Source organism: Puntigrus tetrazona, chromosome 25 (assembly GCF_018831695.1).
Source record: "Puntigrus tetrazona isolate hp1 chromosome 25, ASM1883169v1, whole genome shotgun sequence".
In the NCBI taxonomy this organism is placed as follows: domain Eukaryota; kingdom Metazoa; phylum Chordata; class Actinopteri; order Cypriniformes; family Cyprinidae; genus Puntigrus; species Puntigrus tetrazona.
Genome location: NC_056723.1, coordinates 14,047,896 through 14,074,795, shown reverse-complemented (window position 1 = coordinate 14,074,795; position 26,900 = coordinate 14,047,896). Strand labels below are relative to the sequence as shown.

Genomic DNA, 26,900 nt, shown 5'->3' with positions numbered 1-26,900 from the left:
ACAGTGGTGAACAGCTTGTGGTTTCCAGGGAGGATATTTATATGGGGTGAAGGCCGCCGAAGCGCCAGCGAACTCACTCCTCATTATGTGAGCTTTGCTAAAATAATTGCTCCAGACAGCCTTGGGACATGGATAACGTCAGCACCTGAGGTTTTCACGATTGCCAGTCTCCTGGATGCATCTCGCAGAAAAGACTACGCCTGTGCCAGCCTCTTTTGGACTGAACAAAGCGTTTAGAGATGGTATGCATGCGATTCGAGGCATCACACGGGGTTGATTTTCCAGTCAAGACACATGAGGCCGAGGATGAAACAAAGTTACAACTCTGAGGATTGAGATCTAAGCTCTTTTAGATTGCAAAATTGGCCGAACAACTGAGCTTTGTGAGGCGCTGTAAAGGCGTCAGGATGAGACATGAGAAAATGGGACGACTAAACCTTTTCCTGAACCGTGATTGTGAATTAAATTAACAGCAGATGCTGAGATGAGAGAGAAAAGAAAATAGAAGTGATTGCGCCGCCTGTAAAACGCGTTAGACTGTGCTTTGCTAAAAATAACATTGTGGTCTAGTAAACTGACACTTCGTGAGACTTAGAAGTGTTTCAGACTGGAGCGAGAACCAGACTTAATCTGAGGATGTCTAATATCACGTTCCGCGATAAATCACGACCAAAATAAGATCTATTCAAATTCTAGTTTAAAATATTTCTTGTAAAGACTTTTTATTTTTGCAATCTACGTTGAGGGTATAATTAAAACTTTGACTACATATCTTCTGTTCATCTTGAATATTACGACATTGTAATCGTGATTTAAATAAAATATAAATATTCTTAAAATGTTAAAACTATCTTGATACTTTGAGATTTCACACCCAGTGTGTTTATGGATCCTATGATATTATATTTAGTTTCGCCAAATGACTTTGCAGACTTTTCTTGGTTTACCAAAAATATCAAATTGAATTTAGATTAAGTAAGTTACATGGAAAATGCGCTCTATGTATAAATATATCTCAAAAGACAAAATCTTGCGTGTCCTTGCAGATTTTCACAGATGATAGATTGCTTTGAGATGTTGTCAGCTGTTGTTTTTAGTATTTGGGTAAAGCAGACAGTGTTTATAAGATTGTTATGCTTTTTCCATTTCTTACTCACATCCAGACCAAAAAATGCAGCTATAAGTCAATGTCATTGGTAACGGCAGTAAATAACCACTAAAGCAGCAGGAGAATATCTTCACCTGCTCTGTACCATCAAGATCTCTGGAGACCTCGGCTCATAGCAGGGGACACATTCACTAACTTAACTCTTTATGACGATCCTAGCACAAAAATTTGGATGATCATGACTAAATAAATTAATACATTCTTAAAAGTTCCACAAAAAAATTCAGACAAAAATGCTGGCAGCTTTCTACTTACTTGCACCCGCAGAAGAAAGTTTGCACCGCTGCTATTTCTAAACGTTTCGAAACCGTGGGTCTGCACCACGCTACATGTATGTGGCTTTTGATTTGTCTAAGAAACTCCCAAGCTATTGACTAGAAAATCAAAAAGCTTTTTATTAGTGTTATCTAGGAATCTTCCACACTGTTGAACGCATGTTTTACTGCCTTCACCAGGTTTGTCAATGAGTTTGGAAAGGCCAGAAAGCTCACGTCATGAGCTGCTGCAGAGGCGGGAACATCTGGAAAGATCCAGGGCTGCTGAGGAGAGAACCAGGAGGTTTTTATTGAATGCTGACAAGGAAGGAGTTGGAGGTAAAAAGCAGGTCCATCTTAATGCACGGGGAGCATTCACAAGCAAGCCCTAAGCCAGAAAGCATGTGAACGTTTCTCCACATTGATCTAGAGAACTGAGGTGAAAGGTTTTATTACTCAGCACAAGAGCCAATGAGCCTCACTCTGTATATCTTTTGCCCAGTAAAAAAGTACAATGATGTCCTTCCTATAGATATCTTGTGAGTCTGTTGAAACTGAAAAACTTATGGTACAAGTTTTAAAAAAATCATACATACTCCAATGAAAGTTAAAATTCTTCTAAAATAATTTTTATAAACGACTTTATCGTTAACTTTGTATTTGAATTTACCAAAAGGAAGTTTTGAAAAATCTAAATGGAGTAAATGGAAAAAATCGCATAGCATCTCTATAATTTATAAAGACATCTGCGCCTTAGATTTATCAAGTCTGTTTCTCGTTACAAACTCCTATCAAAATCTAATATTCTAAGGCGTAATATTTGCAGTGGTTTTCAAATCATTTTAAAAATATAAGATCCATGCGAATACTGTATTTTTTTAGTTACCAAAAATTCCAAAGGACACATCTAAACTTTTGATTTTATGCATTTGCTCTTTTACGATACTTTTTGTCCATAAACAAAAGCTTCAAGCTCGCGACTTCGCCCATAACAATTGGAAGTACTCTACAAATGGTGTGTTATGCGGTGATGTGGGGCAGAGGAAATTGTTGAGATTTATCGTTTTGTTGTCCGTAACCGTAAAAATCACTGATTGAACCACTGATGGAACATCTTTACTTGATCTTTTTACTGATTCTAAAGCGTCGTCCATGTGGTTCAGAAGCTCTACGAAGTTCCATCAGAAATATCTACATTTGTATTCAGAAGTTGAGCTGAATTGGCCACAGGGTGAACTATCCCTTTAAAAATGCGCCCTTGGTCTAAACTGGGTCCTGACACTCACTCTCCTATGTAACGCAATAATCATCTGCCCAGCCACGGTCACTATCACGACTCTCCCGGCGATCCACTCTCTCTCCTGATCAATGTTTTAGCACGCGCTGCAGTGGCGCTCTAGCTATCTAACGGACAGCTGTGTTTCTCAGACCTGCTGTTTCTCATCAGAAGCCGGGGCCCGAAAGGCTAAGCGGAGCCAGTCTGACCAGTACATCATGGGTACCGGCATGGCCCTGATCAGCTTAACCAGCGCCGCGCTGAACGATCGCTTTAACCAGAGCTGAGCGATGACCTGCTGCGCTTTGACTCCACGTCACCCGATTTACTTGGATTAGTCGCGAATAAACGCTCACGTGGGCCGTGATTCAACAAGTGCTGCGCCTGCAATACGTCGCCTGGAGTTGTAAACGCTTGGAAAGGTTTAATCGTTTGGAATAATAAGATAACTCCTTAATGATACACTAACAGATTTGGTGCCTGTGCTGGACTTTCAAGAACGCAGTCCGGTCATTAACGGGCCGAATGTAGTTAAACGCAGGCTGACGGGGGAAATCTGGTTAGGATTAAATGCAAAAGCGAGTTCTGAAAGGACTTAGTGAGAAATGACCTGTTACAAGAAGCATGATTAATGTAGATCTAAACGCATAGACGCATAATCAAATTCAAGCTGCATGCTACCATCCATTATCCAACACATACAGACCATGTCTAATGTTTTTGTTAGATGTTTGGAGTCAAAAGTGACAGAAATATTGAAAGGAAAAAAAAAAGATTCACATTTACAAAAAAAAAAAAAAAAAAACTGAACCCAGACAAATTCGGACTAAATGGATTTAAATCTGAGGAAAAACTTTTTCTATTTTCTGTAACTTTTTCATTTTCACTAATAATGTCTCAAATTGTGCAAGGATTTTCCAAGACGCCTGCAATTAAAAGTTGGAATGTAAACTAAATTCTCATCAAATGTGTGTAAAAGCTAATGTTTGCAGGTCCTTCACAAAGGAAGTTCTAAGAGATTTTAAATTTCCCAGCTTTTCTCAAAACCAAAAAGGAAATCAAAAGTGATATCTACTGCTCAATTTTCTTCTGAAAAAAATGCCATGCACCTCTTCTGGGAGTTTTAAAGGAAATCTCATCAGCGTCTCAAACAGCGCTCAGATTTTCTAAGACACCAAAGTCTCACTATGATTTCTAACCAGATTTGTTTTGATTCCATAAACATCACTCACATAGCTACTTTATATGCTTACTGTAATCAAATTTGTTATAAAAAAACAAAAACTAAGGATAAATGTTTAATATCTCAGCAGTATCCCAACACCAAAACATGTGTACTGTTCAAATAGTTCTGAGAAAATGACTCTCAAATGTTTCTCATCTAGACCTTCAGGAAAAAAAAAAATCAAAAAATCTGCAACTGATCTTATTCTCATCAAATCCTTATCCAAGACCGATTCTATCTCATTTCACGCCCAATTTCTGTTTATTTCTAGAAATGTCTGAATCGCAGTTGATGTTTAAACAAACCAGTAATTTCAACCTCCATTAAGCGATTAAAGCGCGCCCTCTGAGCAAAAAGTTTTTCCTGCAGATGTATCGATGACTTTGACCCCGAGATCTCGGCGCTCTGACGGAGGTCAACAGGTTGATTTGAAGCCACAGGTTGACTTCCAGAACACGAGGAGAACAGCGCTCTCTTACCTCAAAAAAAAAAAGCTTCACGCGGCTCTTCCAGGCTTCGACGGCTGGGCTTCCACACGAAAGCAGAAAGACGGTGTAGATCCAGCTCTGCAGCGAGTGTGAGACAGATGTTCAGATCTCTGTGTGTGCTCTGCTGTCGTGAGCGCTCCTCAGGAATGAGCAGCACTTCCTCTCACATGCAGCTCACAGCTCTCTCTCTCTCTGGAACTCTGCTGACATGGCAAAGCTCCGCCCACATCTCCAGGTAGGAGGAGTGTCTTTGTTTTCACCAGTTTCTGTCCTCACTATCAACACCCATCCATATCTAGAGGGGCATACAGCGCTTAGACCAGTTTCAGGTTGTTTTCACAAAGCTAGCACAAATCTAATTCTAATAGCCAGATCTACTATAAAGCACAGTGTTTGCATGCAAAACAACGATAAACAAAGACTCCCTAAATAAATCAAATCTAATGGGAGTTTTAGTCTCAAATTGTACACGAGTTTGCATTTAAACATTTAATATTTAATACCCTGACTTCATGCATAAAATGTCACCATATACAAATAAATAATTAAATTTCCTTTAGATTTATATCAATCTCCATCCATTTCAGTCCATCCATCTATATCTTCATCCATCCTTGTCTTGGACTTTCAAAATACAGCAAAATTACAACAAATAAAATGAAAAACTATGCTTTTTAATTCAAATACAAAAAGCTTGGACATTCTAGCATGGTTTTTTAATAGACCAGTCTTAGCTTAAGCCAGGATTAGGCCGTAGTTCAATTATGCACATTTAACTTATTTTTATAAACTTGCTTTAGAAAAAGCATTACTGGTGTGTATCTTAAGATGACACACAAGGCACTGGACATTTTTAAGATCAGTCAGTGCATGTTTTCCCCTCAGTTGAAACGGCTCAGATTTACATTTCAATCTAGGACTAGGCTTATCCTCGTTCTGCGAAAGCGGTATTAGTTTTTATCTCGAGCCGAATGAGCATCAGTAGCTGTTTTTTTCAGTCAGCTCCGCGTGTGTGAGTGTAACCAGACGCTTAAGAGGACGGAAGTCACATGTTCAGCTCTTCAAAACAGATCTGCGTCTCTTCAGGTGCTCAGAGGAGAAAGTTTAACAGATTTAACCGAGGTCTCAGTTCTGCCTCGAACGTTAGCACTAAAATACACCAGAAGCAATAAAAATAGACTTGATCTGGACTGAATCCCACATCTGTGATAAGCCTTTCTTTCTGTTAGTAATGATGTGCTGTTGTTGAAACACTGAAACGGACCATCAGCTTCCCATAGAAACCAAACACAGCAAAACTCAAATGAACAAACAGCCCCGCCACGATGGTTATGAGGGTGAATCCATTAAAAACAAATCTGTATCGCATTACAACACAAAAAAACAAATGAAGGAAACCAATCAAAAACATGCATATAAAGATTTTTTCACAATTAAGCTCATTTTGCTCTCATTAACTTAATGTGCCCATTTGTTTGATTTTTTTTTTTTTTTTTACAATTTATGATTCACAATTAGTTAGATTATAAATATTGCAATTGGTTTTAAATTAAAGAAAAAAAAAAAAGATTACAGACATTAATTCAATTATTGAACAAGATGATTGATTTAGAACAAAGTTGTGTGAAAAATACAAAAAAGTTCTATTGGGTTTGATATTTTATAAACTGTCTAACAAACAAAGGTTTGTATACATCAAAATTCAAAGAAAAGAATAAAGTTATTAAATCTATAATCTTTCGTATGCATGTACAGTTGATTATTCATAAAAGGCGTGTTCAAAATACTGATATAAAAACAATATAGTTCTTATCCATTGTGATTATCACATTGGAAAACGTGATTTCTTGTTAAAAAAAATTACTTTAAGCAGGTAAGCAAATAAATCAATGGACTTAAATATAACCTATATCTAGACTGGTTGTGAATCTCAACTGTAGAAGTGGCATCTATATACTGTAGATGTAAGCATCTCTTTATCTATATCTCTATACAGCGCTGCCACTGCATAATAAGCGAGTGAGTAATGGCCTGATTTCTGTCAGCATGTTTGCCCACACGACACACACCAACATGTGCACGCAACAAAACCAGCGGTCAATTATTAATGCATCCTCTCGTTCATACGCCACCGAGCGCAAAACAATCACCTTCTGCACCAATGCTTTATTACGTAACTCCATCGGTCCGCGACTGCCACGCTCATGACACCATCGACAATACCTTCAGCAGTTTGCGAAGTGTGAACGAGCAGCTCTGGTCTGGGATTGGCCGACTCTGTGGGATTAAGGTGATTATAAGTCTTGTTTTTGTCTGTTTTACGTTCCACTGACACTGGCATTCCTGAGGGAAACTCCCAAAACCTGTAATCTCTGCCCATCCCAACTGACCTCGGACCCCCACACTCTCTGCAGCCGTCCCGGGGCAAGTTTACATTCCCTCAGTATCGGGTTACAGTTCCTCCTTCAAAAACGTATGAATGCACATATTGTGTAAATGATACGCTCACGCTAAACATCTGTGGGTATTTATTATTTGTACAAAATATACATCAATAAGGTGTTTAATGTATTTCACATTTAATGTCTCACGCTTAACTACATTACTGAAAGGTCACATGAAGACTATTAATTGGACTCTGTACTGCCTCCTACTGATGTGGATGGAGAGTCACACTGGGGTGTGTTTATTAAACAATAGTATAACTCCTAGAATATCAAAATCAACTGCGGGCGGCAGATCCTTTTCCTGTCTAGCACCTAAACTCTGGAACAATCTCCCTAACACTGTTTGGGAAGCAGACACACTCTGCCAGTTTAAATCTAGATTAAAGACAGATCTTTTGAACCTAGCCTACACAACACACCAACACACTTTTATTATTCAAATCCTTTAAAGGATTTTTAGGCTGCATTAATTAGATCAGCTGGAACCGGGAACACTACTCCTAAAACACAATGTACTTGTGACATCGTAAAAGAGAATGGCATCTACGCTTTAATATTAGTCCTGTTTCTTTCTTAATCTGTTTCACAGTTTGTATCCAGACTAGATGGTGGATCAGCACCCAGAGATTATGTTCATCAGCGCTCTGTGGACAGATCACCAGATCCTGATGCGCACACATACACACCAAGCCATTTGCACTATCTGACACAGCTGCATTTAAAATTGAACTGGAAGTTAAGTGCTTGGGCGTCCGGTCAGTGGAGAACTGGGCCCCAACTGAGTCTGGCTTCTTTTTCTCCATTCTCTATGGATGGGGTTTTGGTTCCTTGCCGCTGTCGCCTCTGGCTTGCTTGGTTGTTGGGACACTTGAACTCTTGAAATCTAGCAACCATAACCAAACTTATAGAGGGCTGTTACTAATGCAAGAAAATGCAAATGCCAAATTAAATTAAACTCTTCTAAATAACCACAAGGCCAATATCAATGATGATTACGCTACAAACAAATATCACGTATCGTGATCTTGATTAAAAATGTAATTTATTGTTTATTTATTACAGCCCTACAAATATACAAAAATGTCTGATAATATGGTTCTTATCCTATGAAGGGGTCCACACTTGTGTAATAAAACTGGTGAGTAAATCATTTTAAAGATTAGATAAGTTTTTCTAGGCGGTAAAAGAGAAAATGAAATGCAAAAGTCATCCACTTTACAGACATCAGAAAGCATGCCTGATAACCGCATGACCTACTTTATGAAGAAACACAACACGTAGTCGTGAAAGGACCGGCCTGAATAGGAACGTGACTGCTTCCCTTACCTCATCTACCTAGTCATTGTACTTCCATTGGCAAACAAAGCCATTGTAAAAGAATAAATGCACCATCATAAAAGAAAGAACCCTGCAGTTAAACTTGTTTCAACGTAAAATGTGAACAGGCGCAACCCATTAGTTTCCCATTCATGCAGATGTTTTCAAAGAGCAGGTGCGCTTTAAAATCCAGCGACACTCGAGTCTCTTTAGATCAGTGGACAAAGCATGAGGCAGGTGCTCAAAAAACTTCATTTTTAACCCACAACACTTCATCCAAACACTCAAGAGTTCACAGGAGGAGGAAAGTTGTGCAGGTTTGAGACAACATGATGGTCAGATTTTCATCTTCCTTTGACTGCGCATCTGCACAAATGACCTTGGATGATGTTTTTGGAAAGGCTATGAACCTTTCTTGTTACAAATAACCAGCAAAGCACTTTATCAAGAGGGAAGTGAAACATTTTTGCTTGATAAAATATTTTGACCTTGATAGCGCGACACACACACACACACACACACACACACACACACACACACAGCCTATGGTAACACTTTCTAGTGTTCCATACTGTTCCATCGTTGATGAATAACTACACAGGAACAAATGCACTATTAACATTGGAGTAACTACTATTAACTAACAAGAAACTCTGAAACAGTTTAGTAAGTAATAGCACACTCAGTTGAAATTGGTAGTTCACAAATCCCTAATCAAAAACCGTTTTATATACACACACACACACACACACACACACACACACAACTCATGTGTTGTTGTGTGTAGTTATTCATTAATGATGGAACTGTATTCTAAAGTGTTACCCAGCTTATTGTTGGAAAAGCACTACAAAGACAAAGAAAATTAAAAGTATGGAATAATTGACAAAAGAAAGAAACAAAAAGGTCAACATGCTCTGGCACATAGACATATACACATAGATCCTTATTTACTGCAACCCATAGAAACTAATAGAAACTAACTAGCCACTAATGAGGGCATCTATGTATAGACCTCTATGTGCTAGACGTTGACACGGCTATTGAGGACAGTCATAGATCATGGTGGAAAAGAAAAAAACAATAAAAACATTTTTATATAAATATCTGGAAACTTTTTCGTGGATGTACAAATTGTATTTGCATGTATTTTTAAACGACTTTCCTTTTAATTGTAGACAACGTATTATATATAAAGTAGCTTTAACATCAAACTACGGAACCAAGTTGAGTCAAGTTTCTGGCGTAGCATGGCATTTTTCAAAAATGTAAAAAAACAACAAAAAAACCAAAACAAAACAAAGCAGTTCATTATGTTTGGAACGCAGGAGATGCTTTGCTTCGCATGAAGCGCAGGATGAAGTGAAAAGGAACAAAACAAGGTAGCGCTGCTTGATTGTTGTTTATAGGCAGCGTGGTTAAATATAGCCCGACTCTGTCATTACGGTCACCTCATGATGACAGAGCTCTTTGTCGTTTGCTGGGATTTGTGTGCGCGCGACCTACACTGCTCATTTTGCAGTTCAACTCCCATAACTCAATAGCACGGCCCCAAATCACATTGTCCACAATGAAAGTTTTCTCCTTTCTCCTCAGGCTCGAGAGCGATTCAGAACGGCTTGAGTTTGGCTCTATTTTGAACGCAGCCCGAAGCAAAATATATCCAACATCTAAGATTTTAAAGAAACATTCATCGCTCAATAGAAGATAATCCTGCGCTAAAAACACTGCAACATCCAGAAAAGCGGACCCAGAAAATCCAAACGGACTGAACTTGATCTTTCGTTGCCACTATTTAGGTCATTTCCTCAAAGCGAAGTTGACAAAACTGCAGTTACACGTTATTTATAATTCTGATGATTATTTAGGAAAAAGTGTACATTCGGAAAGGGAAAACGCTGATTCATTTTCTATGGAAAGAAATACATGGGCAGAAGTTTTGTGATTATGTTCTGCTCAGCTTAATTGAATATTATATACAGAAGACTAACAGAAGGATTAATGATGCTGAAAATTCAGCTTTGATCATTATATAGTGCATTGCATTATATATTAACCCAAACCCTTAATGTACTTCTAAAAAAATAGAACCAGATCAACTCCAACATCAAGACCATTATGAGCATCTCCAGCTTAAAGCAGTCTTAGGTGGTCAGCGGGTGTCCAATCCTGGCCAAGCTGCCCTGTGTGTCGCTTTTAGAGAGGATTTGGGCATTTGTCATTTTGGAGACCAGCTGGTTGACCAGATAAACCGCTGGGAGACCAACTAAACCAAGTAAATCTCAAATCTTAAGAGTAATGATAACAGAGAAGCTTGTCTTGGCAAACGCAACTAACTAGCTGGAGACTGACAGTACTGTCAACATCTCACCTCCAGAGAGAGAGGTGAAAACGCTTCTGGTGGGGCGGTTGTTTTTCTTTCCGTCAGAAAGGCTTTCAAAAAAGCTCAGGAAGAGGGTATGAAGAAAATCACCTGAGGTCACGGGGGCACGAGAAACAAAAAGCCATGCGAACTCATCCTTCAAAGGCCCCGCACCGGCGTCTGACAGACATCCAAACACGGAGAACAATGGCGCTTTCAAAACATTTTCGCTTTCATCCTTCATCGCCATCAAAGAGACAGCGGACGCGCGGAAAGACGCTCTCGTTCCATTTCACAGAATTAGTCTTGTTAATTCATTTGTAAAGCCTGATAACCAAATGTCATAACAATTTGAGAACACATCCAGCAGATGTTGCTGAATCGCGACCAGCGGATCTCCGGCATGAATGGGGCTTTGTTGGGTTTCAGGAGCGCTGTAGGTGCTGCGGAGACGGTGAGAATGAAGCAGGTTTGTGTAGATGACGGTACTGGACGGATTCCAGGAAGGGAATCATTCCTGAGGGCAACGGGGCCACCACCAATTTCAAGAAAGTAATGACACGCTGTCATTCAATGAGCAAAAACACACACGCAGCTATGTACAAAGAGCCATTATAATATGCTGTGCATTACAAGAACTTGAGTCATATTTACAAAATAAATAAAACCAAGTGGCATTTATTTGAAAGACAGACTGTAAAGGCAATTTTCACAGAAAACACAGCTAGCAGCTTGTGCACAGGTGTAAAATAAATGAAAATAGACACATCGCCAGGACGCCAGTTTGCAAAATTATGCGCTTTCTGTCCTCAAAATGCCGTTGTTGTGTAAATAAAAAGGCAAAATGCACAAGAAGTGTCCTGTTTTTGGCTGGAAACGTTGTCATGCAAACCGCCCCTAAGTGTGTTGGTCTTAAATAATAAAAGTGAATGATAAAGTAAAAAATATGATAAAGGCAGCTTTGTAGCCAGGAGATTATGCAAGATCAAAAGAACCTGTGTCCAAAAAAAAAAAAATAAAAATAAATAAATAAATAAATATATATAATATAATATTATATATATATATATATATATATATATATATAATGAATAATAATATTACGTTTAGCTGCTGAATAAAACAAATTACATGAATATAAATATATACACGTAATTATTCTCTAAATATGCGCTGTATGTGTCTTTTATAAACAGTACACACACATTATGTAAGTAAAAACCTATTTTTAAAGCGATTAAACTGTAGTGTTGGCAGAATTTCAGCTGCCACTTGTTTTGATATTCTGTATCTAATGCATTGAAATTCATACATGAGGCAACAGGTGACTAACAAATGGAAAAAACCTCGTCAAAATCTGAAACTCCCATCATTTCTCATTCAGAGCTCCAATGAACACAAAAACAAGTGTTTTCACAGCACTTCAATTCACGATCTCCTTGAAAAACACCTGACTAAATCACATCACCAAGGTATTACAAAAAAACTACGACCAAGCACGCTTAAAGATGAGTGAATAAACAGAACAAAAACTAACCTCTTGCATATCCAACTTTTTAAATCCCACTCCAAATCTTTAAAAAGCAGAAGCCCTGTGCTCCAATAAAAACAGGTTACTCACCTAAAACGCTATCTTTAGGCGGTTGTGAGACTTGTCTGAGAAGCGAGAGACAGTCGAAGGCACCTGATTCGATGCGAGGTCGTGTGAAACGTTAGGAGGGCGGAGACCATCTGAAGTGGAGCCGCCATTCCGTTACCCGGAAAACCGATGCTCTTTCAAAGCGGCCGACCAATGGCGGGGAGCCTCGATTGTGCTGGGGCGCAGGTCACATGACCAGGGCTTAGGCGAACACAAAAAACTGACCCAGTGGGGCAGGGGCGGGCGGGAGTCGTCGGGCGTTTGGGGAGGAATGGGCGCTTGAAAGAGTCACAAAAGAAAGCAAAGGCGAGGATGCCTTCATAGTGAGGCACCAACTTCACGCTTGTTTAGGGGCCGAAGCGATCCAGTGACCTTTGGACGATCACTGAGAATCTGTAAAAACACACGAACGCTGCACCCGTAGGATCATAAGATGTAACAACTTTCCTCCAACTGCTTAAATGTTGGCGTTCAGTTGCGTTTCCAACGAGTGCATGATGTTTTTCAACAGGTTCGCCCTACGAGCGTCGCACCGACTCTGATGTAACCATGGAGCAATAATAAGCTCCATAAAAAAAAAACAACAGTTCATCTCTGAGCTTCACTGTCAGTTGGAAAAACGGATGCATTTTTTCTTGATTGATCTGTCTGTGACTGGAATGCTAATAACCTGAAGGCAAAACGTGCGATCTTGAAGATTTCCAGCAGAGCGGGACAGATGGATTCAGTCCGGCAGTATTGATTTAAACCGAAGGATTTACATGAAACAAAACAAAGGGCAAAGCTCTGTTACAGTTATATCCGCGATCATCTCCCCATAAATAAATACAGTGATCATTTAAAACTGAATTTCACTTTATGTGGGAAAAAACAAAAGAAGACGTTTTGAAAAATGTCCATGCTGCTCATATACGAGTAGTTTAATCCAAACCTTCTGACAGAAGAGGTTGAAGAAGCTCCTTCAAAAGTGTGAAGAAACCATTTTCTTCAACACTGTGAGAGAAATAACGAAAAGACTACAAACCAGTGTGTTCGTAATTAAGATTAATTAACATTAATATGATATGGTAAGAAGAATTTTCAATATTAGCCGGCAAAACAAACTTTTGTTTGAAAACCTGAAGCCGGGAAGCATTCACAGTAGTTGCACCACATGACTATAATTTGACAAACAAAGCGACAACAAACCTGCTTCAGTACTTATTTTCCTACATTATAATATGTTCTAAACCATTTAGGGGCACATTTTTGTGATCTGGGATCGTTTAGATTGGACAAAGACGTCCATCTCATGCGTTTACAGATAAAAAGCATCATTCAGGTGCTGTATGCAGGATTTTAGGACTCTGCTGAAGCATAAAGTAGCATCATATTTTTGCAGAAACCATATTCTGTGTGAACAGACCCTTGTTTTTTCACGCAAGAATTAATCCTTTCAATAAAACATCTTTCGTTATTATACCAGTGGTTATTTTTACCTTATCCTCCTAAAAATATCAAAATGAATTTTGAGTCTTTGAAGAAACAGTCCTGAATTTCTTTCTATGTATTTTTTAATTAATTAATGATATTGCGAAGACATTTTGCAAACTATTTTTCACCTATGTTTGGAGTTCCATAAGACTAAATGATAAAAATCGTTATTTTTAAGTGAATAATTCTATTAATGGTATTGTTTTCTTTAAAAAAACAAAAAAAAAAAACGTACAAATAAAGACTTTTAATGAAGCTCGTCGAACGTAAAATGACTTGATAAGGCAATGATATTGCTTAATTTTTTTGCAATGATCATTATTATTAAACTGTCCTTTTAAAGCAGTAATCAAAGATTGTGTTTTAGAAGGAAATTCTCAACCAATTTCTCTTACAGGAATTATAAAGTGGAAGCATAACTTAGGAGGAATGAGTCGGTCGGTGTGTGTGTGTGTGTGTGTGTGTGTGTGTGTGTGTGTGTGTGTGAAGCAGTATGCGCTATCTCCAGCTGGTACACAAGCACTTTTTGTTCTGGATCCGTCCAGCCGCTGGACAGATGAGTCACTGTGAAGAGCTTTTGTAGGAGGGAGAGACCGGCACTATTTGATTCTCACGAAGGCCAAAAAACTAGCCCGGAAAGAGTCCGGTCAATCACTCTCTGGGCAGGAGGGAGTGCGAGGAATACATCGTGCAAGCCACGAAAAACTGTTATGAATGGAACTGCGAAGAAATACTACATCTTACTTTGGATTTGGAGAAATATCCCAGAATGCATTGCACTGTCCAGAATGACAACAGAAACCAATCGCTAAATATCTGAGATTGTTAGCTTACGTTTTGACTCAGTAATACATGAACAATAATTAATTAATGACTGGATTGCAAAATATGGCTTATACGTTTACTATATGCTATTTTCAGTGTTTTTAATAAACTTGTTGATCTTGAGCTTATGGGTGAACACCGCTAAAACGGTCCAGGAACATTTTAACCCTAAGAAGAAAACACTAGATAGCAGCTAGGCTCCGAGAACAACGTTAGGACCATTATCTCCCGGTCTTTACTGACATCTACCGGTGTGGATGCGTCATGGCGGGCAAGGAAAAGTTTTCAGTGGACACGAGGGATAAAAACCAGCCTTTCCCGGACCCCTGAGGCGATTCGAGTCTCTAAACCGCTGCTCGACCGAAGACGTCCTTTCTACACCAGTCCACGCCGTGCATCTCCTCTCCATCTCCGCTATCATCAACACACAGGAGACGCTCATCTGAACAAGCTCGGTTATTCCGCTAATAGGTCTGTTTTTGTTCGCCTCGGCGTTGCACGATTAAAAATAAATAATTTAATTTCCTAAATAAAATAATAATAGAAAAATCAATGCGTAACGAATACCGCAGCTTTGTTTTCTGAGCCGTGTGTGTGTGTTTGGTTTAGTTATTTTTACCCAACTCTTCTCGAGCAGAGAGTTTAGTTCCCTAGCAGGTGTTCGTTCCTCGTTTAACTAAACGCTAAGGTCCGTCAAGCAGCGTCTGGCCGTGGGTTTGTCAGACGTGCAAAGTTCGCCATCCGATTATAGCGGCTTAAGAAAGAGCATTCACGCTTACCACTCACACGCCGCATCTCTCCGCACTTTATTTCGTCCGTTTGTGTGCGATAGACAAGCGACACGACGCCACAGACTCAGAAGCCGCCCATTACAACCTGAGCCGACGCGACGCGAGACTCAGAGCGTGACGTCGACGCGAGTTGACCAATCAAAGGCCTCGCTTACGCGTGCGTCGCGTCGATATCGGTGTCGCGTGCGGTGCCAGGTAATTTTATTTAAAGGCGAAATAAGCTACTTTTTCAGGGTGGAAATAAAAAAAACATTTATTTCCCACCCTTACCCTTTAATTTGTTTATCACGTCGAAATTGTTTTAAATATACGCATCGCAAAAGTCAAGGTGTGCAGATATAGACAACATCCCAGTTTTATAATGTGGCATTTATTTAAATAGAGTGGGGTTTTTATCAATCGTAGAAAAATATTTTGAGATACTGGATTTTTGACTTTCATGAGCTGTAGCTCTAATCATACAAAAAAAAACACTTGTTTTACTTGGCATGTAGTGAAACAAATATATGAATCTTTTTTCACAATATAAAACGTTTTGAGATGCACCTGAATAATACAGGATTTTACAGATATTTTAGTTTTTCATTCTCTGTTTGCCTTTTTAAACAATTTTCCATCATTCATTTTCAAAATATACATAAATGTGCACAAAAATCTTACAAAATTCAGTCCAAAGCGGATGAAGACCGGAGCGTGTGGAGACTGCTGTGTTTGATCTGAGGAACATCTTCAGAGACGTGTAGAAGAAGAGTGACGTTCAGGGTCACGTGACATCTGACCGAGACTCTCCTGTCAATCAAACCCTCCTCAACAACCTCAGACCTGAGCTCATCTGACCCACGATGCATCAGTGCTTCCCAGGAGTCTCCGGCGGCGGATCTGTGTGAGTCTCTGTCCCGCGGATCTGGGTGGAGGAGGCGGAGACATGGAGCAGCCGATGAAGAGCTGAGTCTCAGCGTCTCCGACCGAACCGACCAATCAGGAGAGCCTCCGGTAATGTCATCACTGCTCCAGACTGTGGCGGCCTTCATCTTCATCGCTGTGGTGGATCCTCGTCACCTGCGGCTCACGCTCCTTCTCCATAAACAACAGGCGTCTGTCGGAAGAAAAGAAGACTTTAACAGGAAGTGTGTGTGTGTTTTCAGGAGGTCTGAGAGAGAGAGAGAGAGAGAGAGAGAGAGAGAGAGAGAGAGAGAGAGAGAGAGAGAGAGAGAGAGAGAGAGAGTTTCAGTACTGCGTGCTCGATCCTCCAGGTTCTGAGTTCATGAAGCACATCTCAAGAGTGGTTTTGAGTGTGTTTCAGGGGCTCGTCTCTTCCCTCGTGTTTTCAGGAAGAGAGCTGGGACGGGTTTGAGGAGCAGAGTTCTGGAGCTGGACCGATGGACCGATGGACAGATTCTTGTTTTGATGGGCTGATATATATATATATATATAATAATTGTTGACCATGTTCATGTACGGTATTCAGCCTTTATTCTCTGTCTCAGCGCTCGAGCAGCTTGCAGAGGATTCCCACACAGAACTCCACCAACACCTGAACAAACATCAGCTTCACAGTAAATGAGAGAAAAAACTACGTTTCTGTAGTATTTATAACAATTTATTAAAGTTATTTAAATAGAATAATAATAGAAAATATTATTTGATGAAATAAATCATAAAAATATTAAACCAAACAAGAAACATTACTATTATTATGTAAATTTTTAGATTTAGATTTTACATCAATAACAAATTAAGTATTTTAATTAACTATTTTTGTTTTTAATAATATTACTTTGTTTAGTAATATTATTAGCAGTATTATTACTACTGAATATTAAGTATAATTATTATAGTATTTTAGCATGTTTTTGATTTCATTAGTATTTTTATTTTTATTATTAAAACATTAAAAAGTATTATTATTAACAATAGCAAAATGTTATACAAGCTTTTACTATTGTATTATTATTAATGTATCATTAATAAATGATAATTCATTAAACAAAATAAGAAATATTATATTATTTTATTATTAAAACAAGTATTATTACTAATAATATAATAATAGTAAAATGTAATACTTTTATTGATGTTTTAATAATAACAAAAATATCTGATTAAACAAAACTAAGAAATATGGTATAGAATATTCCTAATGTATTATATCAAAACATGAAGTATTTATCAAAATAATGTAATGTCTTTTTCGCTGTGATCTTCTGAGTTGTACCGTTGGTCAGATCACTGGCCTCGTGGTTCAGGGCGCTGAGGTCTGCTCTTGATCCGGAGCAGGAGGAGAGAGGTCTGGCTGAAGCAGGTCTGACGGAGCTCTCTTCTGATGGAGACACAGACTCTTAATAAACACACGAGTGCTGCTCAGGCGTCTTCAGAAGCTGCTGCTGGTCTTTACCTGCGAGCTGCAGGCCGTCTCTGACCGGCGTCTTCAAAGGAGTCTCTGAGAAGAGAAGGTTTGTCCTCTTCAGCAGGAGCGTCGTCGAGGAAGATCAGCTGAGGAATCAGCTCTAGCACCGAAGACCTGAAGATGAAGCCTGACGCCTGCGGCACAAACAGGTCAGAAAACTGACTGGAAGAGAAGTGAATTCTGGAAACCACATGCATCACGAAAGAAGGAGAAGAGGAGGGAGATGACTCTCGGTGTACCTCGGAGGCTCCTGGAGCGGGACGGGGGCACACAGGGTTTCCTTCCAGAGACAGAGTCCTGAGCTTCACACAACGGCCCAAATACCACAACTGAGCCAGATCTTCAAGCTCGTTCTCCTCCAGATCCAGCAGCTCCAGATCCTCCAGCAAACTGACTGGACTCAGCTCGGAGATGCGGTTGAAGGCCACGTACAGCTCCTGAGCAAAAACCAGGAGCATTCAGGACTCATTCGGTAAACGTTTAACACAAAAACATTCCTGTGTACCTTTAAGGAGGAAAGAGCAGAAATGCCCTCCAGGTCGGTCAGACCGCATCGAGCCAGACACAAGACCTGCAGGTGGGAAAGACCGGTTCCCAGATCCCTGAGGAAACACTGAGAATAATGAGCCGACATCACTTCCTCTGTCTCTATTAAATGTTCATCTTCTGTGACGTTTATGGGATCTGTATTCTTTCATAGATATTATTTGTTTGGTTCTGGATGACGAGGCTGTAGATGTTCATCTGCCTACTTTAACTTTTATTTGTAAGGACTACATTTATAATGTTTATTGTTATTGATATTTGACTTGATATCAAAGCTGATGAGATACAGGTCATAAAGGTATGAAATAAGTAAATGATCACATATTTTAAATCTTTGATGAGCTAGTCCTTCATGGGTGTAATAAATGAAGATCTTACCGCACAGATGAGATCAAACTGTTGTTCATTTTCAGCTGGGTAAGTTTGGGCAAGTAGTTTCCTGTGAGACAAGACGACAAAAAAAACACCACAAATATAATTTTCTTATTCTCTCAGTCATCATCTAAACTTCATCAGTCACTTCAAACCTGGACCATTACTGTTTTTAGTATTAATGCTAATACTAAAGTAAAGCAGTAATGAACCTGACCAAAGTTGTCCAGAGATTTCTGTCGCGTGTCAACACACATCTCCAGTGACGTCACCGCGTGTAGATCGTCTGATCCAGAAATAATTTTCTGGGAAAAAAAACATATTTTTTAAAACTCTCGTTGGTGTTTAATTCAGATGTAATGAGGTTTTCCCCTGTGCACGTTTGGTGTTATTCTCCTCTTCGAGCTCGTACCAGTTTGTGAGGAGAGAGTCTCTGATCGAGCAGATCTTCTTCAGGATCATCTTCAGCAGGTTTGGGGTTTAGAAAACCAGATCCACTGAACTCAGTCACAACAGACAGAGCTGAGCCCGGTCTCTTCTTCATCGACATCTAACCTTTATTGCATCTGCCCTGAATAAATATCTGTGCTGTCCGCAGCAGTGCCTGCAACAGCTCTTTAATTATATTTAATATGTAACTGGTCTGTATTTGCTCCGTATCTTCATAAAGATCGATTCTCTTACCTTTTAATGTAATTGTATTTACATTCTGAGCGTAAACAACATGATATTCAGCGTCAGGATTGACTTCTGCCTCACAGCGCGAGTTTGCTTAGCAACGGAAACTACTTCCTGGATACGAGGCTAAGTGGGATTTGTAGTTCATTTAAAAAAACAATTCTGCTGAAAAAGCAATTTTAATAGAATGTTTTGTTTATGTCCGTAACAAACAACAGTTATTGATTATTTTATTGATAAAAAATAGAAATAGGATGATCCGTAAAAAACCAAAAAAAACAACAAAACAAAACAGATATAAGCAGCCTAGGCTGGTCGTAGCTGATATAAACTGGAAGTAGCTGGTTTTAGCTGTTTGTCTCCATATTTATATGTCTCCAATTTATAACAGATATTTATGTCAGCAATGAAACTATATTTCCGCAATATAGGCCTATTACTGTACAAACCTCATTAATGAGCAATTTATAATAATAATACTAATGACAACAATTAATTAAAAACCAACAACAACCAGAAAAAAGTCTTGATACACATATACAGAGAAGTATGTTGTTTAACAGTTAAAAAAAAAATAACGGATCATATACAGTATATTCATCATGTAGGCTACTGCAAGTAAGCAAGGATTTGGTAAATCAACCAATAGTTCAGTATTGGTTTAAATGATATGTTTATCCTGATTTTGGGAATATTCCTGAAAGGAATAGATAGTAACAGATTGACACTTTGCCAGTAGTTATAGTTACAGAAGGAGATGTGCTTCATTCATCATTAATCATCATTCTTCCACCATTTTCAGGAGCATGTCGACCAATGCTAGAAAGGAAAAATATAAATATCAATAAAATAACAAAAAAAATACCTTTGTTCATAAGTTATATATTGCTATTTTCAAAAATAACAATTCATGTCTTCTCAGTCACATATTCACAATCTATTTACGAAATCTTGTTTATAATGATGTTAGTTTTGTGTTTTGTCAGTAAGTTTATGTCTTTATTAGGTTCATTTTTTTATTTTTAATTATCCCAGCAAAAGTGTGTGTATATATTATAAGAAAAGGTAGCAAAGCTGATACTTCTGGTGTTCCACAAGGCTTTGTTTTTGACCCGCTTTTATTCTACGTTTTTAGCAAACAAAATCATCTCATCCAGACACAAACAGATTCAAATGAATCACCACGATGTCCTATGAGCTTGTAGACGACTTTTTCTCTCTGGAGAAAATCTGTGTCTTTTCTTTAGCTGTCAGCTGTGCTTGCTTTGGACTACACCATAGGAGAACTCCACTGAACGTAAGTGGACGGCGAAGTGGACTTCACAAGGTATTCTGACATCTGAAGTGAGATCCCATTCAACACTGAGAACGGCATAGAGACTAAGGGAACATCTGTACATCACTTCACAGGAAGCAGAGGGAAAATGACCCAACTGTCTTTGCGTCACCAGTCAGAACTAACCATAGAGCAGAGCCTTTGAACGAGTTTTTGTAAAGCATCGGAAATGAAGCATCGGCAATAAATGCACAACTGTATGAAGAGATATCGTTTTTTTCACTAGTTACAAAAATATATCTGTTTGTATAATTAGTACAGCATTACTACTCAAAGAATGGTGTGATGACCCACTTGTGTAACTGAGTTTTTCTGTAAGTCAGGGTCTCACCTCCTGCGGTCGGTCGTAGGAAGGGCTCAAACGATCGACAGGCATTGATCAGCTCCTTCAGCTTTTTAGGACAGTCTGCTGGAAGCGGCTCCATGACCTTCTCTACAAACACTTTTTGGAAGATCTGATCGGGGCTTGTACAGTCTGAAAACACAGACACAAAAAGACTATTTCCATGTATTTAGTTGACATTTAAGTAATAACCAGGGCAAATGCAGTATTAATAATGATAGTGTTGGCGATGCATACCTTTGAAAGGAACATCTCTTGTTGCAATTTCCCACAAGACAATGCCAAAACTAAAAACAAAAACAAAAGCAGCTACAGTGGTGACCGTCCTTTATTTGTATGATATTTGAGTGGGACCGCCGTGCCTGTAGATCTCACACGTCTTGTTGTAAGGACAGTTGATGTTCTGAAGCTGCTGTGGAGAGCTGTAATGGAAAGCACCACTCCTTTTGGATTTATTCTTCAGAAGAGAAGTTTCTGTTTTTGCCAACTCAAAGCCTCAAGCTTGAGAAACATACAAATGACCATTAAGATCAAACCACAAAAAAAAAAACATTCCTTTGGTTTAACAGAAATATGTACTTAAAGCAATTAATTTTTTCCATTCTATTCAGAAAGCCATAAATGTAAATGAACCTTTTAATTAGAGACAATATTTGCACTCTTTTTAAATTTTTATAATCCCCTTTTAATTGAATATATAAAGAATTGAATTGACCCAATTACTTTAAATCAATTCGTATCTAAAAACAACATGCTAAAAATCAGGGCGTTTTGGTATCTGAGTTTTGGGAATGTCACATTCTGGCATCACAGACAAATATCTTGTTTCATGACCATAGTCTAGACTACTGTAAGTCTCTTTACCTTCACTCTGTAGCCAGCGGCCCAGAAAACTACTGCTTCTGACGGAGCCGTGCACTTTAAACTTCTCTTCTGACTGATGCAGCCTGTACCGGGCAAAAACAATGAAACTGATACTGATACAAACGACATAAATAAATTAAGACACAGAATAACAGTTTGTTGACATTATTAATTCTAGCTAGACGTGGACCTGTAGAGTCCCTGAGCCGCATCCAGACACATCTGTGTCTTTCTCTCCCAGGGTAGATTGCACTTGCTGTCCAGGACTTGTCGAAGACTTCCCTTTTCACAGTACTCCATGACTATCAGGTAACTGGGATTTGGTCCTGTGTGAGAGAAGGTCACAATGGCAGTCAGATGAATTTATAGCTAAATTTAAAAGTCAAACTGGGATTATTAACGCACGTTCTCTTCCTCGACACAGATCCCAAACATTCTTAAGATATTGGGCGACTCAAAACGCTTCATGGTCTCCACCTCCTTGTTGAAAACACTCCTCAGCTCACTGGAGAGAATGGAAATCAGTCATAAAATGATTGCTACGGTATGGATGGATTTTGTTTAATCCTCTACCTGGGGCTGGTGCACAGCGGACATGAGTATCTCTTGATGGCCACGGTGAACTTGTTGTACGTCCCTTTGTAAAGCTCTGAATGCTTGTTCTTCATAAGGGGTTCATAAGGAACACTGTAAGTCAGTTCTTCTGGTTTAATCTCTCTGATGTCTTGTAAATGAAGGACAGGTTTTTTCACTGCCAACCAAACACAAATAAAACCGTTAAGTGCAGACACCTTTTAAAACATTATTTCAACAATACTAAATTACACTTCATAAATCCCTTGTTATAATCCTTACTAATATTATAAGTTCCCCCAAAATAGATGAATATTTATGAATTAATATTTAATAATAAAACATATTAAATCACAACTAAATTAATTACAGCAACAATAACATACGAAATTATAATTTAATTAATATTAATCTGCTTTTTGCGGATGATGTTGTCCTGTTGGCGCTGGGGCGGTTTGCAGCTGAGTGTGAAGCGGTTGGGATGAGAATCAGCACCTCGAAGTCTGAGGCCATGGTTCTCAGTCGGACAAGGGTGGCTTGCCCCCTTCAGGTTGGTGGGGAGCTCCTGCCTCAGGTGGAAGAGTTTCAGTATCTTGGGGTCTTGTTCACGAGTGAGGGGAGGATGGAATGAGAGATTGACAGGTTCACCGCAAGGTGAAGCTCTCGATTTATCGGTCGATCTTCGTTCCTACTCTCACCTATGGACATGAGCTTTGGGTCATGACCGAAAGGATCCCGAATACAAGCGGCCGAAATGAGATTCCTCCATAGGGTGGCTGGGCGCTCCCTTAGAGATAGGGTGAGGAGTTCAGTCACTCGGGAGGAGCTCGGAGTAGACCCGCTGCTCCTCCACATCGAGATAGGCCAGCTGAGGTGGCTCGGGCATCTGTGCCGGATGCCTCCCAGAGCCTTCCAATGCTGGTGTTCCGGGCATGTCCCACCGGAAGGAGGCCCCGGGGAAGACCTAGGACACGCTGGAGGGACTATGTCTCTCGGCTGGCCTGGGAGCGCCTCGACGTTCCCCTGGAAGAGCTGGAGGAAGTATCTGGGGAGAAGCAAGTCTGGCCGTGTTCCTCAGGGTTCTGTTTTGGGCCCTCTTTTATTCTTTATACACTACCTTCCTCTCTGTCATATTTTTAGGATGTTTGGCATCCATTTTAATTACTATACAGATAATACACTTTATACCCAGCTCTATCTGTATCCCAAGCTCTTGGAACTTCAATTGGTTCAGAAATCTGCAGCTTGTGTTCTTTGAATGAATAAATTAATGAATGAATAAAGGTTGTACTGATATTTAATTAAGTGCATTAAAGCTAAAACAACATGTAGTTTAAAAAAAAAAAAAAAAAAAAAAAAAAAAAAGATCTGCATTCTTATTTTGTGGAAAAAAAATATATATATATTTTATATATAATATATATTTTTTATAATTTTTTTTCATTGACCCAGATACTTACATGATTCCAGGATCTCTTTAATGTCCTGCACATCTTTTGAGTTTGGTCAACTGTCTTATGTGCAGCGTCAACCATTGTGTTCGTTTCCTTGCTCTCCTCGGCCAAAGACTCAGAGCACTATAGGAGACAAATTTAAGCACTTTAAATACACAGATTAGCTTTGTTTATGTATGTTTAATTAGGAAAGTAGTTAAACTAAACAGTGGACCTTCAGAAACAGGCCTAGCTTAAAATTTCCTTACGTTCTCGAAGTTCCAGAGAGTCACTCTTCCTGTCCTCTTCATCTTCCCGCCGCCTTGTCGCTTCCTGAAACACTTTCTCTATACTCGCTCTGTGCTCGACCTGGAGCGCTAGAGAAAGCACCTGAGCGGCATCATTCAGCCTCTCGTTCAGGCAGCTGAACTCCTCGCCGAGGTCGTAAGCTTTGGCGACGCGTTTCAAATAGCCGAGGGAAGTGTATTTCTTCACTACCTGCTCTGCTGACTCCAGAGTGAGTTTTAGATTTTCAAGGCCATTTCTAACCTGTTCGGGTTCAGCCCCAAAGCCATGAACCTTCACAGCCGTCACCAGCCCAACCAGAGCGGATACGCGGTCAGCCAGACGCCTGCAACGCTTTTTATTGGCTTTGACCTCCTCACAAAGGCTGTACAGCTCTTTAGCGATGGTTAGAATCGGTTCTATGATGTCCATTGCTGCTGAAAAAAATACAATAAAATTTTCTCTCAGATTAAGTATCTTAAATGTCTGCAGCTTCACATTTTTCCTGGTGCTCTTTGAAACTACTTAATTTTGAAAAATTAAATACATTAGAGTTTTATGCAAAAGCAAATCAATCTCTGACACAAATGGAGAACGTTACATACAGAAACATCCGCACCAGTCGCATAAACTAACCCTCGGTTTCACAGACAAGTCTTAGGCCTAATCTTTGGCTAAAATGTAAATCTGAGCTTTTCAACTAAAACTTTCAACTAAACTTGCACTGACTGATCTTAAAACACGCCAGTGCCAGTAAAGCTTTTATCAAAAGGAAGTTAAAAATTACTTAAACGCTTCTTAAACTGAACTGAGGCCTAATTCTGGTTTAGGCGAAACCCTATCTATGAAACCAGGCCTAAAAGTACTTATAAAAACAAAAACTACTATTTATTAAATTTTAAAATTAAAAAACAACCAAATGTGACTCTCCCAACTCCTTTCAATTTAGCACATTTTAATAAAATTATTGTTCTTATACTTTAAAAAGTAAGCATTATGAAAGCACCATATAAATTATTTAGTTATTTTTGGAGCAAAACATAAAACCAGATCCATGATTAAGTATTAGCATTTTTTCTTATATTGCTAACATAGGTTTAAAAAGAAGGTGCAAAGCTTTATGTCATATAACAATGACAACAGCTTTCAATTAAAATATTATAATATAAATAAATGAATACAAGTTTAAATATATACAAATATTAATACTAACAATGAAAAAAATAAGGGGAAGTGAAAGTTCAAATCACATAATTTCCTCATTTTAAAACCAATGCTCCGTTTACGACATGTTTCTCGGGAATAAGTCCATGTACCAAAACCAAAGTTACTTTCACAATCCGGTGAAGCGAAAACCATAAACAGGAAATGTAAGCGTCTGCAACACATCCTCAGCTAAAAGAAACTCGACCTAAACATTCAGCCCTAAACATTAAACCTTCTTCTGTAGGTTTTAACGTGTAATATTTCACAGGTACACTTTGCGATACTGTTTATAAGCGCGTGCAGGACTGCTAGTAGGCTGCAAAATACTGTTCATTTTAAACGTGTTATAACACGAGTCAAGCATAGGCTGTAATATGCGCCTGCCGCGAATGCAAAACAAACAAATGTACAATTGAATTAATATAAATGCTTACTTTATAAGCCGCTTCAGAACCGGTGAAAGTCTGACACGCGTGAGTGACAGCTCCTCCTCTGCTGATATACTAGCTTTAAAGGCGGCTTCCTTATTAAAACTGAATCCAGTTCACTCGTTTGTATTCACTCTAGCTCCGTGGCTCTCGGTTCACGACCTAGCCTCATACTTTCAGGTCAAACTTCTTTAGTGAGTCTCCTCTGTGTGTGAAAACGCAGGAGGCAATTAAAAAGCGAATAAATGTTCTGAAGAGAAAGACGCTCACAGTGTACTACTTAGGGCACTTGCGGTAGACCACTGGTCTACCTTAATGAGGAAATTAGTAGGCTAGCAAATTAAAAAGGTTTAATTTAATAATAATAATAATAATAATAATTTAATTTTAACTATTAAAGTACATTTAAACTTCATCATACTTATATACAGGCAAACACTAGACAAAATATACAATAATGCAGCATTTTTCCACCTTGCAAATAATTATTGAAATTAATTATGACATTTTATATGCAGTACATGTGTATGTAATCCTACATAAGTGGTCGAAAAGCGCTCTAAAATTCAGTTTGTTGCGTTTAATATTAATTTAAGTTATAATACACTTTTATTCCACCCAAAATCTGTTTAATCCTTTAAAACCGGGCTGTATTATTTCCGCTTCTTTTTCAGAAGTAATGCAGCGTGTCTGTGTCATGCTGCACATTCACCTCTAGATGAAGACATTTCAAAACAATTTAATCTCAGGCTACAATACTAACTTACTATATACTTCCTGTCAGATACAGTTAGGGATAAACAGTAAAAGAATAACATAAAGACTGCAGTACTCATGTGTTATAGGAAGCAATGTGATAGAGATAAAGAAACAGCATGAATGCCATACAATACAAATGTATGCAGTTACATCTATAATTACACTATAATTTGACCCTATCACTATTCCTTAACCATATTCAATATCATTTGCAGTAACAGTGTTTTCCAATACAACATAAATACAAAAAAATTTATTTGTACACCCATATTGCATTAAACAAAACAGTATATAAAAAATGTTTGTTAAATATTTTAGAACATAGTTGAGAATCAGCCTTAAGCAAAGTTTGGCATAAAACATCCGAAACCTAAAAATGTATTGGTGATAAAAAAAAAAATCACA

At 38.7% G+C, this 26,900-nt stretch overlaps 1 protein-coding gene and 1 pseudogene across 1 annotated transcript; both read right to left on the bottom strand.

The window, feature by feature from the left end:
• Positions 1 to 15,638: 15,638 nt before the first annotated feature.
• Positions 15,639 to 19,527, bottom strand: LOC122331292 (annotated as a pseudogene).
• A 10-nt stretch (positions 19,528 to 19,537) lies between these two features.
• Positions 19,538 to 25,834, bottom strand: LOC122330427 (mixed lineage kinase domain-like protein). The gene is given in 13 exon segments (XM_043227377.1): positions 19,538 to 20,087; positions 20,936 to 21,079; positions 21,185 to 21,234; positions 21,310 to 21,442; positions 21,812 to 21,894; positions 22,002 to 22,137; positions 22,213 to 22,316; positions 22,385 to 22,562; positions 23,845 to 23,883; positions 23,886 to 23,940; positions 23,973 to 23,983; positions 24,087 to 24,539; positions 25,743 to 25,834. Coding segments are annotated over 12 exon segments (1,419 nt in total). The 5' UTR covers positions 24,535 to 24,539; positions 25,743 to 25,834; the 3' UTR covers positions 19,538 to 20,049.
• Positions 25,835 to 26,900: the final 1,066 nt, after the last annotated feature.